We start from the raw sequence: 18,492 nt of genomic DNA on the forward strand, positions 1-18,492 counted from the left end.
TGAGAAATCAACATTTCTGGCAAGAATAAATACAAAGGTAATTATTTTAAAATCTCTTATTCTTAAGTAGATTTTGGATTCAAAGTCCACATTCTGCTCTCAAACTACCTTTTCCTACATTCGTCCCCTATCATCTTACCCAACCTGAGCTTGTAATGCTTTCCCTTCTCTCCCTGAATAAGTCCTATTTCTCCAAGACCCAGGGGTCAAATGTCACTTCCTTTGTGAAGCATCAAGAAATATGAGGACCTACAACGTTCCAAACTATGCTAGGAACAGGGGTCACGAAGACAATGTGGTTCCTATACCGCAGAGGTTACTATAAAGATGTAGGCCTTTAATCCTGTATTCTCTGAGACTCAGATTCATAACTACACAATTATTGAGACCACTGTGTGCTCAACATTCTCTCGCTTAACTGCTTTCTCAGACATGGAGACTCCCCAAGTCACCAAAGTTAACAGTTTCTCAATCCTAAAACTTCCTCCATCCTGCTGCTGAGTCAGGCGCAATCTTGCAGTAGAGCGTAATAAAAATCTACATTTAAGCAAAACACTTTAAGCCCGTTAAGAAAAAAAAAAAAAAAAGACAATCTAATTACTTAAATCAGTTGCTTTATTTTGCACTTTTAAAATTCACAAAAAGCTTTAGAAGATCTGCTTTTCCCCAGTTGATCATCAAGGCTTTATGTTAAAACAATGAAAATTTTATCACAGCAATTGGGCGAACTCAAAAACAATGGATCATTTACAAACAAATTTCTTTAATCAAGAACATTTTGCAACATACACACTCCGCCACATATCTGAATTCATCTATCCTAAAATAAGACTTTAAAAAGCTTTAAAAATAAAACAGATTTAACACTGACAAGCCTACCAAAATAATGCTAATGGCAAGCTATAAACAGCTTTAAATGCTGAATGTAATTTGGGAAAAGGGGAAAAGAAATTATCTGTTGAACCTATATTTAAATACATCTGTGAGTAAAACTCTCTAGTTTAATGAATTTCAACAAAGTGAACAACTCCTTTGCCTCAAGGTAGTTGAGTCTCAAGTTTTATTTTTAAACTTGTGAAATCCTGACTTAAGGAAATGAATCCTGGAATTAGAATATTTAAGAAGAAAAACATGGGTGCAGGAAAGAAACAAGATCAGCCCTTCCTTGGCCTTTCTAATGCGGATAATGGATAAAACCACTGTTCACATTAGAGAAGAAGAGCAAAGATGATACAGGGTTTAGTTTCAGCTTATGTACAATTATCTAAATCCAAGATGGCCTCGTATAGGAAACTTAATAATTGCTGCCTTCAATTAGTTTTTTAATTTGTGGAATGGCATAATACATATTTTGAGGCACACATTACAGGATCCACTAAAGTTATACTGCTATTTTCACTTTTAATGTAATTTTTACCTACTCTGGGGTGGCTCTTTGGATATAATCAATAGAGGCCACTAAAAATAATGCCAGAATTCAGGTAAGAAGAGAGTGGAAATGGAAAGAGGATGGGAGGATAATGAAATTGGGTAGTAATAACAAACATTTTTAAAGGTTTCCGAACACATGCCATGAAATTACACATTCTGGCTAAATGCCATTGGGCAGCTGGAAGTGATCAGGAAATGAGTGGAATATCCTAATTGTCCCAGTTACATTCTTAACCAACCCGTGATTTGGATGGCTCGCTCATGAAGGACTGTTTACACAGGGTGCTTGGTGAAGGGTAGCTGTGCTAGGCTTACAGCCTACTCTGCTTTGTTTCCTTCAAGAACACTTTTAGAGAGCTGTGAACCCCTAGAAAAGGCAGCAGGACAAAGAGTCTGTGAGACTACAAACAGAGATTAACAAAGGCATAATCTGTAAATGGTTTAATTATGGATATGTTATCAAGCACCTTCTTTCTTGAGATGGGGAATATGGGCCTAAGGAAAAAGCAAAACTCCACTACTCCCCCATATTCTAAATGTTTCTCTTCTGGTTAGAAATGTTTAAAGAAATCTCAACCTTAAAATAGGCCTCATCTTTCATCTCAAATTGCAACCTTATCTTAGTCTTACATATGGCATTGTTTAAGACTCACACATCAGTGAGACCAGTCAGGAGTTTCAGGACTATTTTAATAGAAGACATTGGGTTCATTTACTTGGAAAACAGGATTTTATTGGGCGTCTTTTTAGAGATTTAAGTGCTCTGTTTTATCATAATGAGAATTATCCTCAAAGTAAATATTCTCCAAGATACCAAAGTATACAGTTTATTTGGATAATATACTTAAACACATTAAAAGTTACAAAGCCTAAGATTAGCAAGCAACAAGTCAATAAAATCACAACTCAGAATTCTAACATTTCCACATGGTATCACTGCCTATGAAATGCAAAAAGACTATAAATGTTTAAGTGGAATGATCGCTAACCTATAAATTACACTAGTGTGACCAAACAAATGACTGCATTCTAAGGAAGACTACAGGACATGAGTAAGTACAGAAAGCTGCTCTCCAGGACTGCATTTTCAAGAAAGCTTGAGAAGTTAATTGACCCATCATTTTAGGAGGGAAAAAAAGATTAGTATAGAATAGGAAGCTCTACATGTAGATAAGAAAAATTCTAATTAAAATATCTTAGACTATTTTGGATGTTTATTTGATATTGGAAATATGGTCAACTATCATAAAGTATTTCTCTTCATCACAAAAATTTCATATATTAAGGATTTACACAATCCAGAAAAAAAAAATTGAGACTTTTTTTTTGCCTGAGCAAGTAATCTAAAAAGGCTCTCCAAAATCTTGACTAGAAGTGTCATACTCTGCAATAAAATGCTTGAGTTCTTCAACGCACCGCTCACCTATCTCATGTAAATTCTGTCTCAACGCAAACTGTATAGACTTTTCTAATGAAGGATCTTTTTCAATCAGCATTTTCACAACCATCCCAAAAGTTTCACAGTCTTGTCGGTAAACCTAGAAAGATGAAATACATTGTGGTTAGCCAAACATTGAGCTGATTCAGTTGGCAGAATTATGATGCTAAAATCTAAAGAGAGACACAATAATACTGCTGAACTCTGGGCTGAGCATACACTATTGCCAAAGGCCATTTAAACCGCTATCTGTGAGATTTGCTGACAAGCTGAATGAGTAAAAAGCACTGACTATTCAGGCATGGCATCTGTCAAGCATAAGGAAGTCTACTAACAGGACATCAGACTAGAAATGAGAAGAACTAAGAATAAATGCCAGCTAGGTAAGGCACGTTGATGGCTTTATTCATTTACTTGTTTGGAAGAAATAAGTTTCCAAGCCCCTAACTTCAGATTATTTGTTTGAATCATGACCAGATGACAAATTCAAAATTCTGTTTAGTATACAACAAACAACTATAAGAAGGCTGAAAGTATTTATTTGAAAAAAGCTTTTCAAGTTATAAATATTTAACCATAATTAAAATCTCCAAGGCAGAGTTAAGATCAAAACAGTATGTTATACACACATATGTTCATGCATGTGTACACACACACGTATATACAGATACACACATGTATCTATGTATATATTTTTTCCACCTCAGTGTATATATTTTACTATTTTACTTCAATATGTATATATAATTTTTATCAATGGCAATTAGATTTTTAAAATAAATTTATTTATTTATTTATTTATTTATTTTATTGGCTGTGTTGGGTCTTTTTTTGCTGTGCGCGGGCTTTCTTTTAGTTGCAGTGAGCAGGGGCTACTCTTCATTGTGATGCATGGGCTCCTTATTGCCGTGGCTTCTCTTGCTGTGGAGCACAGGCTCTAGGCGTGTGGGCTTCAGTAGGTGCAGCACATGGGCTCAATAGTTGTGGCTCACAGTCTCTAAAGCACAGGTTCAATAGTTGTGGCGCACGGGCTTAGTTGCTCCGCGGCATGTGGGATCTTCCTGGAGCAGGGATCGAACCTGTGTCCCCTGCATTGGCAGGCAGATTCTTAACCACTGCGCCACCTAGGAAGCCCAATGGCAATTAGATATTATTTCCCATCCAAAAACTGCTAAATTTTCTCCACACTGTTATTTCCTTAGTTTGCAGTCACAAAATGCATTTTAGATTTCTATGCTGTTTTTCACACTCTGTAATTCATGTATTTAAAGAAAAATTACAGTTACGTCTCCATGAAAATTAAGTGAAATTCGTATTATCGGATTTAAAAGAACGGTCACATTAATTTTAATTTTTCCAAAGTTAATGAAAATAATCAACATAATATTTATTCTCCGAAAAAGCATTTCATTCATCTTTTAAAACCTCAGAAAGAAGTGATAGGAGACACTGCTTTGCTTATGATAGTTTTTATTTCTCAAATGATTACTGCCAGTTGTGGTGGTTGCTGTTTTAGTTTTAAAATGTCTGCAATATATTTTTTTTATCTCTTAAAATAGCTATTTAAAGAAGAATATTTATTTTTGACTCTCAGTACTACGTTGCTAAATTATACTAAATTCACTTCCTTGCTCTTGAAAACTATTCACAAGCCCCAAAGAAATTAAAAGAATCAGTTCTTCAAGTGACCCAGAAATTAAAATACATAAAACCCTCAGCTGCCTTCTCCATCTCAGCACTAAAACACACACCCACACGTTTTTCTAAATAGTGATGAAATTTACTAACAGCCATTAAGTTTAAATTCAACTATTTAAACCAAATATTTATTCCAGTTTATCTTCAGGTTTACATGACCCAGAATTGATATTACTAATTACGCTAATAAACCAACTTAGGAAACAGTATACCATCCACATGATATTACATAGGATGTCAAGGCAATAGAGCACAGAAACTGGTCTAACAAACACAGAGTACCTAACCTAAGTGAAGCCAATGCAGTCCCCATGGGGGAAAGTCAGAACCATGATTTTTACAGTCTTAGTGGAGGTAAATTCCTTACAAAACCAGTCAAGCCACATAATAACAGCATTCTAACACCAACCACAGGCCTCAGCAGACCACTCTGTGGGTGGCCTAAATTTTATAGGCTTCTTTATAGCAGATGTACTAGATGAGGATAAGGTTGCACTGTGAATTAACCTGCAAATTCTTTAATGTAAATCTGCTGTTTTTCCTAAACTGTAACTCTTCGTTTAGCATATTTATAGAACATAAATGTACTACGGATTTGAATATCAAAAGTAAAGCCATATTAAAATGTGTTTGTACATTAATTTTAACTGCAAACTACTGTCACTCTGGAGACAAGATAATACAAGCATTTAAAGTTGTGTTTTACTTTTTAATTGTAAGTCCTTTTTGAATTATTCATTAAAATAGACAAATTTTTGTACATTATTTGACAAGAACAACCAGAACTGCGCAAAGCAATGTAATTCTCTACTACAGGGTAGATTTTCTAAAGACTGCTTAAAACACACTGGTTGGGCATTAGACAGGAAACAATTAGCTTTTTGTTAAAGGAAGAACCTCACCCTCCAAACTGTTATAAATAAAATTCACAACAGTCAGAAACATATTTCTGAAATCTGTTCCACAGTAAACTCAATCCCAAACAGGAAGGGTGTAGTTATCTGTGCAAGAGTTTGTTTGCTTACGGTCCCAAGCTGGGAACGCATTAATAATCTTCAGATTTGGTATCTACAGGCCACACAGGAAGATTTTTTGTTGTTGCTTTTTCCCTTGATTGGATCTCATCAAAATGGGAAACAGGTTAAAGTTTGGGTGGGGCTCACATACATTGCATAGAAACGTAGTTAAATATGCCAATATAATGAAAACACTATCCAAATGTGGTTTCACACAGTCCCTTATTATAGTGGTCTGTGTTAAGAGTTGCACTGTCATAAAGTGCTTCTAGGAATAAAGGTATATGATAAAATAAACTACCAAGGCTTTTTACTATTAATTACGCTGTCTAGTGACTGAAAGAAGAATATCTGGCAAAACAAACTATATACTTATAATGACATAAAACTCCTCTAAAATGTCTATCATTCTAGTCCTTACCTCTGCTCCCACAAAGAAAGAAACCAAAAATTAAAGCAAAATGAGTTGTTAGAATTTTCATTTCAGACGAACCATCTTTAGCACACATATTACAGTTCCGTAAGAGTAGTTCAGTGGAATGATAGAGATTACACAGCCATTAGCCACAGGAAACTACTTAAACTTAGGTAAATGTGCATATACTTATCTTAATGTTTAATTTATCATTTATATTAATATTAGGCGGTAAATGGATAAACCGCAAAAGTCAGACACGCACCCAGCCTTAAAAGACTGAGGAATCAAATAAAAACAACTATTTTCTCGATTGTTGATGCCTCAACATTCCATATAATTTCCTTTAACTGAACTCAGTTGGTTCAAACGCTATGTGTCCTGTTTCAGGAGAGTCACATCCTAATGGGAAAGGTAAATACAGACAAGTAAAACACAGCATGAAGGAGATATTTAGATGTGGAAGGGGACACGGAAGCCAGAAGTAGCAGAGAAGTGGCTCCAAGAGCAGGCTTCCTGAGCTCAAATCCTGACTCTACTACTGCGGTGGACTGAATCATGTCCTCCACGCCCAGCCCCACGATGTCCGCACCCTAATCCCTGGAACCTGTGAATGAATGTTACTTCACACAGTACACCAGACTCTGCAGGTATGTTTATGTTAAGGGTTTTGAGAAGGGGAGATTACCCTGGATTACCCAGAGGAACAAAATGTAATCACAAAAGTCCTTAAGGAAGAAACGCAGAAAAAGAGAAGAAATGTGATCACAGAAATAGAGGCTGAGTGATGACCTTTAAAGATGCAGGAGGGAGCGACCGGCCAAGCAGTACAGGCGGCCTCCAGAAATGGGAAAAGGCCAGGAAAGAGATTCCTCCCCAAGAGCCTCCCAAGTAAGTACAGTCCTTGCAGACACCTTGGACCTGGTGAAACCCCTTTAGGTTTTATACATTCTTCTAAAGCTCACATGGAACAGGAACCGAGACAGACCACATTCCAGGTTATAAAATATGCCTTAGCAAATTTAAAAAAACAGAAATCATACAAAGTATACTCTCAGACCACAGTGGAATTAAGTTAGAAATCAAAAGATAGCTAGAAAAATTCCAAAATATTTGGAAATTAAACAACATACTTCTAACACCCAGATCAAAGAAGTCTCAACAGAAATTTAAAAATATTTTGAACTAAATGAAAATACAACTTATCAAAATTTGTGAGATGCAGCAAAAGCAGTGCTTAGAGAGTAATTTATAGCATTAAGTATGTTAGAAAAGAAGATATAAAATAAATAATGTAATAGGCTCGGATACTAGAAAAAGAGGAGCACATTAAATGCAAAGTAGTAGAAGAAAATAATAAAATTTAGAGCAAAAATCATTGAAATTGAGAAAAGAAAACTAGAAAATCAACAAACCCAAAAGCTGGTTCTTTGAAAAGACGAATAAAATTGATAAACCTCTAGCCAGCCTAACCAAGAGAGAAAGAGAGAAGACAGAAACCATTAATATCAAAATTGAAATAAGGGTCACTGCTACTGACCTCCTGGGCATTTATAATAAAGGAACATTATGATAACTCTATGCCCACCAGTTGGATAAATTAGATGAAATAAACCAATTCCTTGAAAGACACAGTCTAGCAAGACTCAAACAAGGAAAAATAGATAGTCTAACTAAGCCTATTCCTATGAAAGAAATTGAATTAACAGTTAACAACATTCCAAAACAGAAAGCACTAGGCCCAAGCGGTTTCACTGGTAAATTCAACCAAACATTTAAAGAAAAATGATACCAATTCTTTACAATCACTTCCAGTAAAGAGAAGCAGAGGGAACATTTCCTACTGTTTTATGAGGTCAGCACTACCCTATTACCAAAACCAAAGACATTAATTACAAGGAAGAAAAATTACAGACCTGTATCTCTCATGAACATAGATGCCAAAAAATTCTCAAGTCCAAAATACAATAAAAAGTATTATACATCACAACCAAGTGGGATTCATTCCAGGTATGCAAGGTTGGTTCAACATTTAAAGATCAACTAATGTAATCCATCACATCAATATGCTAGAGAAGAAAAATCACACAATCATATCAATAGATGCAGAAAAGCATTGAAAAAAAATTCAACACTCATTTACAACAAAAACTCTCTGGCAAACTAGGAATAGAGGAGAACTTCCTCAACTTGATAAAAAAAAAACACCTACAATAACCCTACTGCTAAATCATGATATAGAGGCTTTCCTCCCAAGATACGAAACAAGACCAGGGTATTCCCTTTTACAACTCCTATTCAACACTGTACTGAACATAGCTAATAAAATAAGACAAGAAAAGGTATACCAATCAGGAAAGCAAAAATAAAACATTCTTTGTTTGCAGATGACATGACTGTGTAGAAGATCCCAAAACTGACCAAAAAACTAGTGGAACTAATAAGTAATTAGAGCAAGGTTGTAGGATACAAGGTTAATATACAAAACTCAATTGCTTTCCTATCTACTAGAAATGGACAATTGTAATTTGAAATTAAAAACCCAGCACCAAAAAAACTAAGTATAGTATAAATCTAACAGTACAGATACAAGATCTATATGAGAAAAACTATAAAACACTGATGAAATAAATCAAAGAAGATATAAATACTGGCATAACTCATTTCATTGCACTTTGCTTTATTGTGCTTTGCAGTGCTTGCAGCATTTTTTACAAATTGAAGGCTTGTGACAACCTTGCATCAAGCAAGTCTATTGGCACCATTTTCCAACAGCATTTGCTCACTTTGTGTCTGTGTGTCACATTGTGGTAATTCATGCAGTATTTCAAACCCTTCACCAGCAAAATGATTATGGCTCACTGAAGGCTAGCATTTTTTAGCAATAAAGTATTTTTTAATAAGGTATATACACTGTTTTTTTAGACATATTGCTATTGCACGCAACAGACTACAGTATAGTGTAAACATAAGTTTTATATGCATCGTGCAACCAAAAAATTCATGTGACTTGCTTTATTGTGGTATTTGCTTTATTATGGTAGTCTGGAATGGAACCTGCAATATTTCCTAGGTATGTCTGTAAGTGGAGAAGAAAATTCAGTACTGTTAAGACATCAGTTCTTCCCAACTTGATCTATAAATTCAACACAGTCACAACCGAAATCCCAGTAAGTAATTTTGTGGATATTGACAAACTGATTCTAAAGTTTATATGGAAAGGCAAAAGACCCGGAAGAGTCAACACAGTATTGAACAAAAAGAACAAAGTCAGAGAGAACTGACATTCGATTTACTATAAAGCCACAATAATCACGACTGTATGGTATTATCAAAAGAACAAAGAGATCAATTGTATAGACTAAAGAGCCCAGAGACAGATTCATACAAATGAACAGTCAACTGATCTTTGACAAAGGAGCAAAGGCAATTCGACGAAGAAAGAATAGTTTTCAGCAAATGGTGCTGAAAGAACTGATCATCCATGTGCAAAATCTAGACAGAGATTAACTCAAATGGATTATAGACCTAAATGTAAAATACAAAACTATAATACTTCTAGAAGATAAGAGGAAAAAATCTAGGTGACAGAACCAAAAGCATATTCCTAGGAAAAAAAATTGGATTTCATTAAAATTAAAAATATCTCCTCTGGGAATGACAATGTTAAGAGAATGAACAGACAAGCTACACAGTGGGAGAAAAATCTTTGCAAAGTACATATCTAACAAAGCACTAGTATCCAAAATATACGAATTCTTAAAACTCAAAAACAAAAACAAGCTCAATTTTTAAAATGGACAAAAAGATCTGAACAGACACCTTACTAAAGACGACATTTAGAGAGCAAATAAGCAAATGAAAACATGTTCAACATCATATATCATTAAGAGTACTGAAAATTAAAACAATGATGAAATGAGATACCACCACACACCTATTAGAACTGTTAAAATCCAAAACAATGACAACCCCGATTTGTGGTGAGAATGCAGAGCAATAGGAACTCTCATTCATTGCTAGTTGGGAGGCAGAATGATACAGGCTACTCTGTTAGACTACTGAGAAGAATCACACAAATGAGTAAAAGAGGGGAAGTTACTTACCCTCTGTGCCTTGGGTTCAGTGTCTACGGACCTAACTATGCTGTTGTAAGGACTGAGATAATAAAGAGCACTCAGTATAGTGCCTGCCCTATAGGAAGCACTTCATATATGTTAAAGACAGTGCTGCTGCTGATGGGAGAGGAAAAAAAACACTCTTCTGGCTTTGCCTAGAGAAGGTAGTATTAGAAAATGATATTGTGACTTTTTTTTTAATGTTTAACATCTAATTATATTTCTAACATCAAAGACTACAGGACACAGTCAATCACATACCAGAAAAAGATTAAAGAAGCTGACAAACAAAATATATTGATCAGATTTGGTAATTAGGGAGTAACTGGTTAAGTGCCAAGAGCAGTTTACTGGGATGGTGGAGATTACAGAGCTATGCTTCCCAATACAGTAGCCACCAGCCATACGTGACTATTTACATTTAAATTTTAATTAAAATACATAAAAAATCAGTTCCTCAGTTGCACTTTAGTGGCTTCCATATTGGATAATGAAAATATAAAACATTTCCATTGTCACAGAAAATTCTATTAAGCAGTGCTATTATAGGGGACTGAGGAGTGAAAAAAGGCTAAAGTGACAAGTGTTGAACTGGTAAACTAATTAATATATATTTGCAACTATTTTACCATTAAAGTGGAAATAAAAGCTTACCACTTTTAAAGAAGCACTGTGAAATATAATTAGTACCTGTGAAATGTTCTACAATCATTTCATGAAATTCATATAAAAATGTAAGTTAGAAAAAGTAACTCCAATTGAGGCTTAATACACAAGGAAACATTCATAATGTCTTATGTGTTGATGAGGTTGGGAAAAAAGTGACGGCATATTGATGTTAAATACTGGGGCAAGTATAAACCCTTTAATTTGCGTCTGTAGTAATGCAGAAGGTGTCAAAACTATTGTAATCAGTGTTGCTCCTTGTGTTATATTACTAGAAAAAGGTATCTTTGAAACATCCTCCTCAAAGCTGCACTGGCTCTTAAAAACACAACTCATAAAAAGAACACCGATGGTTGCTAAGAAATACATTATGAACACATGGATTAGATCTCAACCTCCTACATTCAATGTGTGGATACAATTATTACAGCCACATAAAAAAGTAAGTCCAAAGTTAATGATAAAGTGCTAAAATGCTAAAAAAAAAAAAAAAACAACCAAAACCTTAGCAATTAATATTTGTAGAATTCTCATCCATAAATACAGATCAATTTATAAATTTATAGAATTCAATCAAAGATTAATACTTAAATGGTTTTTGTTTTATCCTTTCCAGCTTATTGGTTCTTCTGATCTTAATATACTGAATAGACAAAAATAAATGAAATAATTCCAAAGAGTCTACAAAATCTTTCACTGACGCCAAAACCAGGTCCCATTGAGATTAAATACAGGAACTAGACAAATCTCAAATTAATACTGAGTAAAAAAAAAAGTTGAAAAGTACATTAGCAATACCATTTATGTATGTTTTTAAAAGTTTATGTAGTTTAGGGATACATACATATATACTAAAAACACATAAGAATGACAACTCTGAGAATGGAGGGAGCCAGTAGGGATCTGAGAGGGGCTTTATCTACATCTGTAATATTTTATTTCTTTTAAAAGAGGGAGGAGGACTTCCTAAGTGGCGCAGTGGTTAAGAATCCACCTGCCAATGCAGGGGACATGGGTTCAATCCCTGCTCCAGGAAGATCCCATATGCTGTGGAGCAACTAAGCCCGTGAGCCACAACTATTGAGCCTGTGTGCCGCAACTACTGAAGCCCACATGCCTAGAGCCCATGCTCTGCAACAAGAGAAGCCACGGCAATGAGGAGCCGCACACCACAACGAAGAGCAGCCCTCACTCGCCGCAACTAGAGAAAGCCCATGTGCAGCAAAGAAGACTCAACACAGCCAATAAATAAACACATTTATTAAAAAAAAAAAAGAGGGGGGAAAGCCACAAATATTAAACTCTAGTTAATGGCATTTATGCTTAAGTATTTAGGAGTGAAGTGTCCTGAGATCTGCAATATACTTTGACGTGCATCAGAAAGTAAGATGAATTAATGGATAAACAGGAGCATGGATAGATATGTCAATGCAAAGAAAACAAAATGTTAATTAGAGAATCTAGGTGATCACTATATGGGTTTGCACCATATAGTTCCTAACGTCTGAAAATTTTCATAACAAAATACTAAAGGAAAAGAGAGATCTAAAGCAAAATAAGGCCTAATGATGGGTATATGGGTCTGGTCATCTCAATTTACAAACAAAGATGGAGCTCTGTTTTGCTTGAACTCTGGGTAATGAACTTCACATCTTATCAATGTGGGTTGAGAACTACATATATTAATGAATCTGTAAATGTAGGTATAACCTGAATGACATAGCTGTGCCTGTCAGACAACTAGAACTCACCTACTATGTGCAAGGCACTGGATTTGGTCAGTAATAGAGCAGACCCTGCCCAAGAAAATTAAATCTAAAAAAAAAAAAAAGACTAATATATTTAAAATAACCATATGGCCAGGCAAAATACAGGCATACCTTAGAGGTATTGCGAGTTCAGTTCCAGACCATCGTAATAATGCAAATATCACACCTCATGAATTTTTTGGCTTGTCAGTGCATATAAAAGTTATGTCACACAACCTATGGACTAGGAGAAAATATCCGCAAATGATGCAACCGACAAGTGGTTAATTTCCAAAATATACAAACAGCTCATACAACTCAGTATCAAAAACCCAAAAAATCCCAATCAAAAAATTGGCAGAAGACCTAAGTAGACGTTTCTCCAAAGAAAACACCCAGACGGCCAACAGGCACATGAAAAGATGTTCAATATCGCTAATTATTAGAGAAATGCAAATCAAAACTACAATGAAATATCATCTCACACCAGTCAGAACAGCCATCATCAAAAAGCCTGCAAATAATAAATGCTAAAGAGGGTACGAAGAAAAGGTAACCCTCCTACACTGTTGCTGGGAATGTAAACTGGTGTCGCCACTACAGAAAACAGTGTGGAGGTTCCTTAAAAAACTAAAATGAGAGCTACCATATGATCCAGCAATCCCACTTCTGGGCATATTATCCGGAGAAGATGAAAACTCTAATTTGAATATTAGATATTCAAGATACACACACTCTAATGTTCACAGCAGGACTATTTACAATAGCCAAGACATGGAAGCAACCTAAGCGTCCACCCAACAGATGAATGGATAACGAAGATGTGGTATATATCTACAAAGGAATACTTCTCAGCCATAAAAAATAATGAAATAATGCCATTTGCAGCAACACAGATGGACCTAGAGATTATCACACTGAGTGAAGTCAAACAGAGAAAGACAGATATCATATCACTTATATGTGGAATCTAAAAAATAATACAAATTTACTTACAAAACAGAAACAGACTTACACACACAGAAAACAAACTTATGGTTTCCAAAGTGGAAGTGGGGCATTGAGGGATAAAAGAGTTTGGGATTAACAGATACACACCACTATATATAAAATAGATAAGCAGTAAGGACCTACTATATAGCATAGGGAACTATACTCAGTATCTTGTAATAACTTATAATGGAAAAGAATCTGAAATATATATATATATATAAAAAAATTGAATCACTTTGCTGTGAACCTGAAGCTAATACAGTATTGTAAGTCAACTATACTTCAAAAGAAGTTATGTTTACACTATAGCGGAGTCTATTAAGTGTGCTTAAAAAATGTTAACCCTCATCTTAGCTTTCAGTGAGACATAATCTTTTTGCCAAGTAACATCAAAGATCACAAATCACCGTAACAAATACAGTAACAATGAAACAGTTTGAAATATTGCAAGAATTACTAAAATGTGACACAGAGACACAATGTGAGCAAATGCTATTGGAAAAATGGTGCCAGCAGCCTTGCTAGATGCAGGGTTGCCACAAACCTTCAATTTGTAAAAAATGCAATATCTGCAAAGCCCAATAAAGCGAAGCACAATAAAACAAGGTATGTCTTCACAGTAAATGCCATAAGACAAATATAAAATATTGATATTATAATAATTCCAAAGACAAGATTATATGAGTGGAGGGGGGAGGATTAAAAGCACTTAGAATGTTGGCTATTCTAGGACTCTTGGGAGACTGCAAACAGAAAAGCATGGTCTGTTTAAAGAAGAATGACTCTTGGAAGATAGGAAAGATGTGGAAAAGATGGCTAATGGGTAAACTAGAATCAAATGCAGCTACATATGAACAGACTGGATTTGAAACAACTTATGACTAGCCTATGGTTTAACTTCTCTTTGGACTTAAAATAACTTATATTATGTTGTAGACATTTTTTTCTTATTCAGCAGACAACAAACAAACCTCTGAAGACTGCTGGTTAGAGGAAAACGAATGTATTCATTACTCAATATCCCCTTCAAATCTGATTCAGTAAACCAAGAAAAGTAATTTGGTGCTCAATGTCAGTTACTGGTTTGAGAAAAGAAATTCTAAGATTCAAAACATTTTATAAAAAGGCTAAATCTAAAGAAAAAGTCATAATGAAGATAAAAGGCAATTAAAATAGGTTAAAAAATTCTAATTGCTGAGAAAATGGTAAATAATAAGCATTTTGCAAAATGATAACATTTTAATATTTTCATGTCTAAAAACAATAAAAAAATTTTAAATAAAGGCAGGGAGGGATAGGCTCAATTTAGACATTTTCCCAAGTTAATGTCTAAAACATTGATCACAATGAAACAGATCACAGGTTAAAATGACAAGTCAGCTCCTTAAAAGATACTTGTCACTTAGAAAGTACTTCCCTTGAATTAAAAATATAATCAAGTTAAAGTGTAAAATTTCTCATGTATATACCAAACTGATTTTTTTAACTTATAGCTGTTTGTTTTAAAAGCAATTATTATATTGGTTGAAAACTAAATGAAACTAATGAGTATACAGCCAAAAGAAAAATCTAACATACAGTTGAAGTTAGTGTTATCCAAAGAAAATTTACTTTAATTAAGATTACTTCCAAATAAATCTTTTTAGAAATTAAAAGATTTTAAATTGTTCATGAGGTTAGTCTAGTCCTCAAATGATTTAACATCATCAATCAAAAAAGTATAAAGCTCTGCTTTACAAAAGGTCACATTTTAGATCTGAGTAAGGCTAAAAGAAAGCAAGTAATTAGCAACAGCCTGTTCCGTGAGTGAAAAATCTCACATCTGTGGTTTGAGAGATATAAAAGGAGCAACCTCCATCCACCCAGTAACTCTGACAGGAGAAACTGTCAAAAGTGACTAAACAGGAAGCAGCTTAGCTACCTTATGACCCATCCGCCCCACCCCCTTTCTCCTGGTTCATCTCTCACAAAGGAGGCTGGAGAGAATCCAAAAGTAAGGCTGCTTCAACCTTGTAAAGATGTGGAAGAATGACTCAGAAACTAAGCCCTATCAGTGAGTTGTCAAGAAGGGCTCACCACATAGAAGAATTTTAAGAAAATGGGGAGGAATCCTAGGCAAAGGTCTCTATGATTAAGAAATGGTCATGGCTGCTGGGCATATACCCAGAGAACACCATAATTCAAAAAGACGCATGCATTCCAATGCTCATTGCAGCACTACTTACAATAGCTAGGACATGGAAGCAACCTAAATGTCCATCAACAGATGAATGGATAAAGAAGATGTGGTACATATATACAATGGAATATTACTCAGCTGTAAAAAGCAATGAAACTGGGACATTTATAGAGACATGGCTGGACCTAGAGACTGTCATACAGAGTGAAGTGAGTCAGAAAGAGAAAAACAAATATCATATATTAACACATATATGCAGAATATAGAAAAATGGTACAAACCAACCAGTTTGCAAGGCAGAAATAGAGACACAGATGTAGAGAACAAACATATGGACACCAAGTGGGGAAAGTGGGGAGAGTTGGGGGGGGGGGGGAATGAAATGGGAGATTGGGATACCAAATTGAACACTCTAAACATATGCAGTTTATTGTATGCTAACTGTATCTCAATGAAAGTTCTAAAAAAAAAAACAAAAAGAAATGGTTATGGGTTACAATTCTAAAGGGTTTTTTGGTTTGTTTGTTTAAACATAATAGCATTTAGAAATTACTGGCATATTAGATACATTAAGTCACTAATGACATCTTCATATAGGCTTTTACATTATTTTATGTACCAGGACTATCCTCTTTTTACAACAATATTGAGGCAGAGAGATTAAAGGAGTTCAGTTGCAAGAAGTATGACTAACATTCACAACCTAGGTTTTTAATTTAACCTTTATAATGCTGCTGCTATAACCCACGAGAATTATTTAAGTCCAAAAATAGAAATAAAGCCATGACTGAGACTAAATCTTTAGCAAAGATAAATTAATTTGCTTGGTTTTGAAGAGTTGTGTAAAGAAAGATGACCTGGAAGGCAGGCCATCTGATCATGATTCCTAACTATCTCAAGAAAATGAGACATTATGTCTGTGTGTGTGCTTCATATCCAATACTTTATAAGTCATTCCCCTAGTGCAATCTGAAATTTAGGTTATTTTTCCATACAGCTTGAGGGATGCCACTAAGATAAATTTATGAAAAATAAACAAGTCAGATCAGCCGTCTTCCCCTTGCTGAGAAAAAGCAGTACTGCTCTGTAAACTACTTATGCTGTTGGTTTAAAGAGCATTTTATAGTTGATATGGGACATTTTCAACGAATTCTACAGGGGAGGCTAGTTCTTCCCTAGCTTTTTTGCCAGGTGATTCAGTGAACCTTTTCTGCTATCATCCCATTTCTTTCACATTAAAATTCTGTATTGTAAAGTTGATTTTAAGGGAAATTACTTTCCCTACTATGAAATGTCCCCATGTTTCACACTGAAAAATTAAGTTATGGTTCAGCACACATGTGCTGTTGCACTACTTTTTCTTTTCCTCTGTTTTCTGTGACATTAGACAGTTTAAATATTTTGTATGTACTGCAGTTTAGAAAAATTTTCATTTTTGTTACAGTATCAAGGTACTGTGAATTTTCAGCTCAAGATAATAAGTCCTTGCTAATAGTTTTGGGAGACATAAAACGTACACACCACAGTCTCTTTTTAGTGACGGTTATGGGAGTGGGGGTTATTAAGAGGCCACTGAACCAGAAGGTGCTGGAAACACTAGAGGCGGTCAGGTTAACTATAACTGCAGTACACAGGCAGCTCCAGCAGTTTCTGCTTAGTTGTACCTTCCCCACCCCACCCCCTATTCTGAGAGAGGCCTCTGGCAGCTCTATTTATACTTAAATTGAAAAAATATATATTTATAGAATAGAACTTAAGGGATTTTGGTGATAAAGACGAATCCCTGGGCTTACGAGATTATGAACTGGGTTTATGATGCTGCACTGCCAAGGAATACAAGAAAAGTGGATAGCTGGGGTGGGGGAGGGAGGCATGGGGAGAAAGAAGGGATATTAAGGAAGAAGTTTAGGAACTGCCTGGTGGCCTTCCAGTTCCAGGCTCCAAACCTGGTGTTTGGTCTGTGTTTCATGAGAAATCCCCATAAGCTTTCAATACTTTCCCTTTACTTGCTAAAGGTAGTCTGAGTGGGTTTTATAATTTGTAACCAAAAGGAACTTCCTCCAGATACCTAGCATGATAGCCTGTTCCAGGAAGTAAATGTCATCTGGCCTTCTGGGCTAGGGTGACAATCTGGGAGCAGCAAAGACCTGTGCAATTACACCTGCACTGCAGCATATCTGCTCATCAGCAGTGCTTTCACCCTGGCAAGAGTGCCAAGGTGATGGTAGAAATCTATTTTCTCTTCAATACAATTGCAAACCCATCAAAGGTGCCTCACAGGCTTTAATCCAACATAGTTGAAGACAGGCTATACTGTTTCATGGTGAAAGCTAAACAACTGCCAATCCCTGGAGTTTTCATTGAAAATACAGCTTTTGTTACTCCTATTGAAAAAAAGCAATGTATCTGCTTTCAACTTATCATATGCAAATGTAAGAAATAGAATATTATCCGTCTACTTAATTGTACTTCTACCAGAGAGAAGCTTTTCAATGAGATAACATATAGTACCACTCTGAATACTTCTAATATGTGTTTTTTTCTTTCCGGAAGAAAGGAATTATTCATAACTAATACAAATAGCACAGCTTCATTTTAAAAATAGGAACTGCAGTATCAGGCATATTAAAAGTAGGCTAAGTTAATGAATATTTAAAATAATTCATTATTTTACTATTATCTATGAAGGTATTTATACTGTATACAGTGGGAAAAGTCCATAAATCCCATTACATATGAATGGAAATACATATTTTCAGGGTCTATCTGCAAATATTTTCTAGTCTATAT

The 18,492-nt window shown here is 35.1% G+C and overlaps 1 protein-coding gene across 10 annotated transcripts in view; it reads right to left on the bottom strand.

The window, feature by feature from the left end:
- Positions 1–597: 597 nt before the first annotated feature.
- The window catches only part of PPHLN1 (periphilin 1), a 146,996-nt gene continuing 129,101 nt past the window's right edge, over positions 598–18,492 (bottom strand). For all 10 annotated transcript variants that reach the window (XM_057701066.1, XM_057701060.1, XM_057701063.1 and 7 more), the window contains one exon: positions 598–2,969. In XM_057701066.1, the coding sequence (XP_057557049.1) occupies positions 2,775–2,969 (195 nt within the window). In that variant the 3' untranslated portion in view covers positions 598–2,774. The remainder of the gene's footprint in view (positions 2,970–18,492) is intronic.

Source organism: Hippopotamus amphibius, chromosome 12 (assembly GCF_030028045.1).
Source record: "Hippopotamus amphibius kiboko isolate mHipAmp2 chromosome 12, mHipAmp2.hap2, whole genome shotgun sequence".
Taxonomy (NCBI): domain Eukaryota; kingdom Metazoa; phylum Chordata; class Mammalia; order Artiodactyla; family Hippopotamidae; genus Hippopotamus; species Hippopotamus amphibius.